The sequence below is a fragment of the Giraffa tippelskirchi genome, chromosome 6, assembly GCF_054371585.1.
Source record: "Giraffa tippelskirchi isolate mGirTip1 chromosome 6, T2T-mGirTip1v1.2.pri, whole genome shotgun sequence".
In the NCBI taxonomy this organism is placed as follows: Eukaryota; Metazoa; Chordata; class Mammalia; order Artiodactyla; family Giraffidae; genus Giraffa; species Giraffa tippelskirchi.
In genome coordinates this window covers 92,726,818-92,735,969 of record NC_137280.1, presented here as the reverse complement: position 1 = coordinate 92,735,969, position 9,152 = coordinate 92,726,818, and the positions used below count along the sequence as shown (strand labels likewise).

The 9,152-nt window shown below is 57.5% G+C and overlaps 1 protein-coding gene across 2 annotated transcripts; it reads right to left on the bottom strand.

The window, feature by feature from the left end:
- Nucleotides 1-102: 102 nt before the first annotated feature.
- Nucleotides 103-8,459, bottom strand: MCOLN1 (mucolipin TRP cation channel 1). 2 transcript variants are annotated; one of them, XM_081498635.1, is made up of 14 exons: nucleotides 8,319-8,459; nucleotides 6,608-6,813; nucleotides 5,385-5,552; nucleotides 5,133-5,298; nucleotides 4,678-4,786; nucleotides 4,356-4,452; nucleotides 4,028-4,127; nucleotides 3,716-3,822; nucleotides 3,459-3,608; nucleotides 3,221-3,322; nucleotides 2,730-2,852; nucleotides 2,133-2,348; nucleotides 439-569; nucleotides 103-331 (listed from the first exon to the last, which is right to left on the bottom strand). In XM_081498635.1, the coding sequence occupies exons 1-14, from the start codon at nucleotides 8,347-8,349 to the stop codon at nucleotides 295-297; spliced, it is 1,743 nt and encodes a 580-aa protein (XP_081354761.1). In that variant the 5' UTR covers nucleotides 8,350-8,459; the 3' UTR covers nucleotides 103-294. The 2 variants fall into 2 exon arrangements, with proteins under 2 accessions (XP_081354761.1, XP_081354762.1); XM_081498636.1 differs by lacking the exon at nucleotides 2,133-2,348.
- Between the last annotated feature and the right edge of the window lie 693 nt (nucleotides 8,460-9,152).

Sequence of the window (9,152 nt, the reverse complement as noted above, 5' to 3'; positions counted from 1 at the left end):
CCCCGCCATGCTTGGAGGGTCGCGCGGAGTGTGGCGACGCTTTAAAGGGACCCGCGAACAGTCGGCACAGGGAATGCCCCTCCCACTACAAATGAGAACAAGTTTATTTTCGCGTTTATTTAACATCCACCCTATCCTTGTCCAACGTCCGACCCGACTGGCCCAGGCCCTCACGGGACGCGACTGGCAGCCGGCCCTTAAAAGCAAAGGGTAAAAATAAATAAGCTTGGGGCTCCGCACTCCGGGGGTGGTGGTGGTGAGGGGGTTAATGTCCAGTAGCAGTCCGGGTCTGAGTCAATTCACCAGGAGCGAATGCTCCTCCGAAGCGTCCCTGAAGGAGGGGCAGTGTTAGCGGAGGTGGAAAGCATCGGTTTCCTCCGTCCGTTCCGCTTCCCTTTCACCAGCCAATCCCAAACCCAAGCCAACCCAGCCTCGAACCTGCCACAGCAGCAAAGGAGGCTGCAGGCGGAGCCGCTCCCGCGGCGGAATTTGCCGGAGGTGGGGCTGTCCTGGCACTGCGCGATGTAGGCCTGGAGCTCGCTCACCTCTGCCCCCGCTCCGCCCGGGTGCTGGGAAGAGAGACCCGGGACGCGCATGAAAGACACCCCTGCCCTCCCCCTCCTCTCCAGCCATCTGAATCTCCTCCCTGATCCTGGTGGACCAACCAGGCTCCCACCTCTGGGGCTTTGCACAAGCTGTGCCCGCCACCTGCTGGTTCCCCGTGCTTTGCTTCACCTGGAGACATTCCCTGACCACTAAATGTGCCCTCTCCTTCTGCGGGTCCACCACCTAGAGCCATGCTGGACCCAATCTGGGTGCTTGGCAACCATCTACTGACTTGGGTGTACACAGTGGAAGCAAGGTCTGGGTTTGTACCCCCAAGGCTGATACACACGTGATCTTTAAGTGCTCGAGGAAGACCCATGAGGGGTCCTTGGGTCTGAGTGACAGAAGTATGTCTGTTGCCTGGCTGTATGTCCAGGCACAGGCTGGTGCAGTCTTCTGCATTCCCAGTTGCAGGCATGTTCTGGCTTTCACCCTCTTTTTCACTCTTCCCAACCTCATGGGACCACTCTCTTCTCCAAATCCTTTCTGGCAGTTCCTTCTCCCTGGTGCACTCTCTCCTGGGCTCTTGTCTCATCAATTCAGAATGTTCTGAGATGATGGAAAGGTTTGATATCTATGCTATCTAAATCTGGTAGCTACTAACCACACTGGCGTTTGGATGCTTGCTCTATGCCTGGTGTGAGTGAGGAACTGAATTTGGAATTGTTTCATTTTCATGAAAGTCAAAGTGACACATGTGTGTCACTAGTCACATGTGTGGCCAGAGACCAGACAGCACATTTTAGGAATTTGCCTGGACTCAGCCCAACACCAGTCCAAAGCAGGGGGTCTCTGTAACCTTCAGTACTTCCTTTTTATACCACCTCCCATCAGTAAATCGCCATACTCTGGTCTGTCCATTACCAGTGCTGGACAGACACCTGGCACCAGGCTTGGCACACAACAGGCCCCCAAACATATCTGCTGAAAGAGCCTGTTTACCTGGCACGCCCACATTCTGCTCTGGGCCCTGCAGCCTGCAGGACCACCACCATTCCCCAGACCCACAGGACAGAGGGGTTGGGAGCAGCACTTCTGGAATCACACAGTTTCAGGATGAGCCGGGTTCACCATATGCCTAGTAGCCAACCTTGGGCGAGTCACTGAAACTCTATGGCTTGGTTTGTGTGTGTTCAGTCACTCAGTCGTGTCCGACTTTGCAATCCCAGGGACTGTAGCCCACCAGGCTTCTCTATCCAAGGGATTTTCCAGGCAAAAATGCTGGAGTGGGTTACCATTTCCTGTTCCAATGGCTTGGCTTCCCTGTTGGTAAAAGATGCAGGAATCCTACCTGGCCTCACACCTTGATAAAACTGAGAATGCAGCAGCTGTGACAAGGATGGTGTTGGCCCCTCTTGGGCTCCTAATTCTGAGCTAACCTCTCCTTTGGCCTCGTGGAGTCTCCCATATTCTTTCCCAGGGTCCTTCTCACCTCACCCCACCGTGGCCAACCTCGAGGGACTTAGAGCCGGAGTTTGGGGCTGTGCGCTAATGTGTGTGGGGTGGCCCACAGGGAGGTGGCTGACCTTGATGGTGTCGTAGGCGCCTGTGATGAGCGCGATGAAGAGACTGAGCACCATGTAGATGAATAGGCTGATGAAGGAGTACAGGTAGAGCTGAGAGAAGAGCCAGACCAGGCTGCTGCGGCTCTGCTGAGCCTGCATGGCTGCGAAGGTCACGAACATGTCATCCCCGTTGATAAGCGAGAACAGGCACTCGGACACCATGGACAGTGAGCGGAACTACGGGCGGGCAGTGCAGTAGGAGGGTCAGAGCAAGCTGGGGGTGTGGCTGGGGGCTGGGATGGGGCTGGTAGTGGCACCGGGGAGTCAGAGGGAACAGCAGACAAAGCACTAGTTGTCATGGTGAGGCCAACTGGGGGGGAAGGGTCACTGAAGAAGGGTCAAGGCCAGGGTCATTGGGGGGGTTCAGAGAGGACAGTGGATAGAATTGCTGGAGACTTGCTAGTAAGGTACCAGGGATCAAGGTGGGTCGTTCAGTGTTACCAGATCAACAGCAGATGGACCCGCTGGTGTCAGAGGATTCAGGAAGTAAGAAGGGGAGCCAGGGACCCCTGGACGGTGTGTCATAAGTGCCACCCACAGATCCCTGCCAGCCCCTACCTTCACATGGTAGGGCCCCAACACGATCCAGCCGCAGAAGCAATAGCCCAGATAGATGACGGCCACACAGCAGCAGAAGCGCATGACGCTGGGCAGGGCCACCCGCAGCGTAGCGATGAGGATCTGCGGAGGGAGGGGTGGGGGGTGGGGACAGTAGTGTGGGCATACCCACAACACAGGGCAGCCGGGGTGACCAGAGAAGCTGGAGGGAGCCTCAGAAAGGGCAGCAGGGTGCTGAGGGCACACCCCATTGGCTGGACTCAGCTGGCAGGGGGTTGGGGATAAAAGTGGGCTCACATAGCCCCTGCCCATGTAGAGTGACAGGTATGTCTGGCGGGGGTGGGGGGACAGGTATGGGGAAGAGGCTCCTGGTGGGTAATCTGCAGGGGCTGTTGATGGCAATACAGGTATGATTTATCTGGGGGGGGGGTGGGAATTAGGGGACACGTGGCCACCACCAAGAGGGCCCTGCCTGCATGTCCGAAGCTTACATTGTACTTATGGAAGAAGGTCAAGTAGCGGATGACTCCGACCCAGACTAGCAGTGTCGAGGTGCCCAGGAGGATGCTGCAGACGTCGTAGCTTGCCAGGTTCTAGGGGCGGGAGTAGCATCAACTCCATCCGGCCCTTCCCTGGGGATGGCTTCGGTGGGGAGTGGGAGAGGGGGCAAGGGTCTGGAAGGAGATGATGGGGCTTGGGGTGGGGAGGCTGGGCACAGGCAGGACCCACCTTGGCTTCAATGCCAATCTTCATGATGGTACCCGAGATGGTGAGCATGTCGCTGGTGACCAGCAGGATGTACCAGCCGTTGACAAATTCCAACCGCTCCCACAGGCTGATGACCTGTCCCCGCCGTCGCCACATGAACCTGACAAATTCCTGCAGGAGTAGGCGGGTGGGGTGAGGGCCGGTCTGGGCAGGGAAGGCTCACCACCCTGGCGGCCCCAAGGGTCCCAGAGCTGGGCGAGGCTGGGGGTGGCTCTCACGTTCTGCAGTAGGAAGCCTCGGAGCAGTGAGCGGGCACACAGCAGGAAGGAGAAGGCGCAGGTGAGGATCACAACCACGTCAAACAGCAGCCGGAAGCTGTTGTCTCCTGTGGGGAGGGGGCCAAAGGCAGGGCCAGGGATGAAGTGACTGGGCCAGGCCCAGGGGGGCTTCAGGGCTGGTTTGGGCTGGTTAGTGGGCTCATAGGTTTCTCTGGGTGAGTTGGGAGCTTGGTCCATGCTGGTCTGGGGCTCGGGGCTCCCAGGGAAATTCAGAGCCCCTGGTCAGCACTGGTTCGGGGCTTGGGGGCTCACCATGGCCAAAGACGCTGGGGTGCTTACACTCCTGGATGTGGGCCTGGGTTTCTAGGCTGATGGGGACACGCCCACTGTGTGCCTTATTGTCAAATGTGATCTGCAGGGGTGCAGCGAGACGAGATGGACAGGGTAAACCTCGGCAGACCCGAGGCTCCCAGACCTGCAGGACGGATGGTCTCTCCAGCCCCAGCCTCCCCCAGCACCCCCACACTGCCCCTGGCCCAGGGTCCTCCAGCTCCAGAGTGCAGGAGTCCTGTGCCCCGCCCCCCGCGCCACCCCATCATGGGCTGGTTCTTCACCCACACCCCAGGGACCGGGGGCTCACCAGGATACTGAAGGTGTAGCAGTCTGGGATTTCATTGTTGATCAGGCTCTGGAGGTTGATGGTCTTCAGCTGGAAGTGGATGGTGACGTTGATCAGCCTGGGGGGGAGGCTTGGGTGAGGGGGTGGGTGGGCTCTGCCTGAGTGCAAGTGCTCTGCCCCACACTGACTCTGCAGCTGGCAGAGGAAGTGCTCACGTGGCAGCATTGGCTTGGCCCGCCCAGCCCCGGCTTGTGGGGAAGTGGCTGCCCCCACCCCCAACACTGAAGATGCCAGGAGTCCTGCCTCCCCGCACCCCCAGCCCCCTCGATCGGTCAGACAGTACTTGTGGAATTTGAGCGTGAGGTTCCTGTAACTGGTGCTGCCATCCAAGAGGGAGAGATCATCACTGGGGGGAACGGGGGGTCTCTCAGGGGGGTCCACCCGGATACAGTCTGAGGACAGGGAGTCAGGGAGGGGACACTGGTGGCAGGGGAGGCACAGGCAGGTCTCCCCAGAGTCCCCGACAGCTCCCTTCCCTGCTTTACCTCCCCCTTCAAATTTCAACATTTGTTTGTTTCCACTATCTACCCCACAAGGGTCAGGCCCAGTCTATCTAACCCCATACACAGGCCCCAGTGCCTGGCGCTCTGTGGCCCCAGATGTTTAGTCAAGCAGCCTACTAATCATAATGTCATCCTCACCACCCTGTCTTCCAGACGAGCAGGAGGGATTTTCAAGTGGGATTTTAATCCTAGCAGCCCGGGCTCCTGACCACTGAGCCCTGCCCGGCCCACTCACCCGTGATGACCATTGGATCAATGTCAAATGTGTCGTTGGCTGGGTCCACGTGGCCCCGGTGGTAGTAGCACTGGCAGAGGGCCAGGGCCGAGCCGTTGGCCCAGGGGCCGCCCCCGCCCCGCACATAGGCATACCGGCCCAGGGACACATCTGGGAGCATCAGGTACTGCGGGTAAAGGAGGGTAGGGTCTGTCAGCCTCTCCCGCTCTCCCCTGAGGACCCAGCTGCCCACTGGCTCCTGGCCGCCCGCACCTGGTCCACGGCATAGAAGATGGCCTGGTATAGTTGCTCCCGCGTGTAGGCTGCGAACGTGTCATCCGCCCCATCCGTGTAGCCCAGCAGGAAGAGGTGCCGGAAAGCGATGGTGTTCTCCTCCCGGAAAGTCACTGCTAGCTGGTTGCTGAGCCCAAACAGGATGAGCTGGCAGGAGGGACGAGGATGATGGGAATCTCCCATAGTGCATGAGTGGAGGGAGAGGGCCCTCCCCATGAGGGCAGGCACACCATACGCACACAGTGGCTGCTCATAGAACTCATGGCAACAGCTAACATACATCCATTACGTGTGTACTGGGGGCCAGCTGCTGTGCTAAACCCAAACCTTATGGGGACAGTCAAGCTCCAGGATGGTGATGGACAGGGAAGCCTGGCATGCTGCAGTCCATGGGGTCACAAAGAGTCAGACACGACTGAGCGACTGAACTGAACTGCACAGGGTAAGGACCACTATTGGGTTCCTTTTGTTGTTGTCCAGTCAGTCAGTCATGTCCGACTCTTTTCAATCCCATGGACTATAGCCCGCCAGGCTCCACTGTCCATGGGATTTCACAGGCAAGAATACTGGAGTGGGTTGCCATTTCCTCCTCCAGAGGATCTTCCCAACCCAGGGATTAAACCTGCGTCTCCTGCATTGGCAGGTGGGTTCTTTACCACTGAGTCCCCTAGGAAACCCCTCACTGGGCTCCTTTACTGACAGGAGATTAGAAGCATGGTGACATACCCAAAGTCACTAGACCAGAAGCTCTCAGGACAGGGGCTGAGTCTGACTCATCATGGAGTCCTTGGAGCCCAGCACAGGGCCTGGGAGAGGGAGGGAGTGAGGGCAGTGAGCTCTGCAGCCACCAGGTCAGTTTTGAGGGTCAGCACAGCATCAGACTGCCAGGGTCCACATGCCAGCTCCCAAGGCTTAGTTGCTGTGTGACTTTGAACAAGTCCCTTAACCTCTCTGAGCCTCATTTGTCTCATCTATAAAAAAAGGGCAACAACACAGGCCAGGACCTTAGAGGGCATTTGTGAAGCTTAAAGGAGCTGCTCCTGTGCAGATCCCAGAGGGCTTCTGACTGCTGAGTGCCACTGTCACTATCATGATGCTGCTGTGGGGGCAGGACTAGGCTCTGACTCCAAGATTCCCCTTCAAGGAAAATAGGGCCCACAGGTGGAATTCTGGGGGCGGAGGGGAAGTGGTACAGGTCTCACCTGCACGGTGACCACCAAGATCTTCACCACCTGCAGCATAAGCTTGAAAGGCTTGCGACCCTTGGCCCTGAATTTATCACAGGGGCTCATGAAGAAGTACTTGAGACGGCGACGGAGATCTTCCTCTTCTGGAGGGGTTGAAGGGGCTGGGGAAGCCCCTGTCTGGGTCCCATATCCAGGGCTGGGTGTCAGGAGCCGCTCGGTCTCTGTGAGATGGGAGGGAGGGGAAAGTGGGGACAAGGCTAAGACAAGTTTACCTAGCAATAGGGGAGGCAGGTTCCAAGCTCCAGCTAAGAAAGAACTCTGAGCAATCTAAGGAAAACCAGAAAATTCATAACATTTCACAGATATTTGCAGCAGTGCTGGTCAAAGACTATAAGTCACTTGAAAGAGCCTGAACTGATTCCTGGCCCTGCCTCAGGGCACTCAGCTTCCTCCAGTGCAAAATGGGGCAATAAATTCTCTCACTAGGAAGCTAAGGATTTGATACTTAAAAAGCATTCCATCCCTAAGCCTCAACAGTTCCTCAACAAGTAGAGGCTATTTTATTTTTTTGTTTGTTTTTTCCCCCCTTCTTTTTGGCCATGCCTAGGGGCTTGCAGGATCTTAGTTCCCAGACCAGGGACTGAACCCAGACCACAGCAATGAAAGCACCAAGTCCTAACCACTAGACCACCAGGGAACTCCTAAATAGAAGCTATTCTAAGTACCACTGATTCCTTTCAATACTGACCAGTCCAAAAGGAAGTTCAACTTTTCAGCAACTGCCAGGGTCATAGCTGGTCACAGCAGCCTAGAATAGTCCCTGACATACCCCCATGATCCCCACTGGAAGAACCCTGCTTCATTCCAAGGCCTGGCTAGCTCTCTGCCTAGCCCAGCCACCAAGATGAAATGTGGACACTCTCAGAACCTGTCCCGCAGGGAGGGCCACCTCCAGATCCCTTTGGCACTCAGATTCTGTTGTGGTTGTTTACAAGACAGCTGGATGGGAAGCCAGAGGGCGGGGTGCCTCCCTGGCTGGGATCACAGCTAATCCACTCCAGGCTCCAATGACTAGGACATCTCTGAGGTGTCTGCAGCTAGTTTAAGAGGGGATGATCAACACATGGGCATTCCTCCAGGCTCCCCTATGAGAGGCAACTGAGCTTCCACAGGTTTGGAGATCTGAAATTGAGTTAGGCGCCTGGGTTTAAGATGGCAACCCCGCCCCAGCACTCCTGCCTGAGTTTAGAAAAGCTGAGCATTTGCCTCCAGGCCTGGGGAAGCAGAGTCTGGGAGTCTGACGTTGGGGCGGGAGTGTGGGGGTGGGGGTTGGAGAAGCTGGGGCCCGCGGTCGGAGTTTCAGCAGAACTGAGCAATCCGAATCGAGGCAAGGGGTGCAAATCCTGGGACCCTCGCCACCGCGAGTCGAAGAAGCTGGCGGCTCGCCAGCTGCCTGAGTTGAAGGTACTCAGAGCACAGCCTGGAGTCCCGCCACTTAGAGGGGAGAAGCTGGTGCCCACCCGCCACATGTGAGCAGCCTGCCCTTTCTGCCCTTTCTCCTAGGCTCTAGGAGCCGTCAGTCCATACCGACGCCACGGAGAAGCTGAGAGGTGGGCATGGGAGCTGAGGAAAGGGAAACCCGGAGCTCCACCGTCCCAGGTAGGAGAAGCCGTCCGCAGGTTCGCAGCCCGCGTTCCGGAACTCGCCGGGCTGCCTGCGCCCTCACCTGAGCCGCGCGGGCCCACGGGGACTGCCATGTCGGGGCCCGGAGCGCCGGACGCCGCCGGGCGCTGCGGGGCAGCCGGGGTCCGAACGCCCCGCGCTGTCACTGCGGCCTCGCTCCCTGGCGGTGCAGCTTCAAACCCTCCCGCATCAGCTGACTCGTGCCTCACTCACGTGACCACCGCGACCTGGGAGGCAGGCGACCAAATCCGGTCCCGCCCCCTGCGCCACGACAACCTCTGCCTGGGCAGCGCGCATGCCTGCCTCGGATGGCGGCTGGCTTCCTCTAGATGGTCGCGAGGTCCTAGCGCCAAAGGTGCCAATGTGCTGGGGGATGGGCCGGCTGTGAGCGTGCGGCCTTAGGACTGACTCAGTCCCGGCTCCCTATCGTTCAGGCATCCAGTGCCAATCTCTTGGCTTCCATGTTTAATGCTTGACCCCTTTCCCTCCACGGTGTAGGATAATGATCCTGTCTCAAGGGTGTCTGGCTCCATCCTCCCAGAAACCCTCCCTTACTCTCAACCCCCTCTCATCTGAACTATCATTAATCCTACTTCTTTTCATAATTGTATCCTAAATAGGACCACTTTCCTTCACTCCTATGGCTGTCAGCCCAAAGTCTCCCAACATTCCTGGCTTGGACCACTGATGCACTAACCTCCCTGATCTTAGACTCCTATTTCTGATTCCCCTCCATTCCCCTCTCCATCCAAGCAAAAGGGTCTTCCAAAAATAATTTTTATCAGTCCTCTGTCAGAACCTGCTGGTAGCTTCCTATTTCTCTGGGATGACAAACAAACCCCCCTCTTCAATCTGCTGGAGCCCTCTTTTCCAGCCC

Coding starts and splice junctions, on each gene's coding strand:
- MCOLN1 (XM_081498635.1), bottom strand. CDS start 8,349: ATGGCAGTCCCCGTGGGCCCGCGCGGCTCAG. Junction 5,299..5,384: donor TCTTCTATGCCGTGGACCAG/GTGCGGGCGGCC, acceptor CTTTACCCGCAG/TACCTGATGCTCCCAGATGT. Junction 3,323..3,458: donor AGATTGGCATTGAAGCCAAG/GTGGGTCCTGCC, acceptor TCCCGCCCCTAG/AACCTGGCAAGCTACGACGT.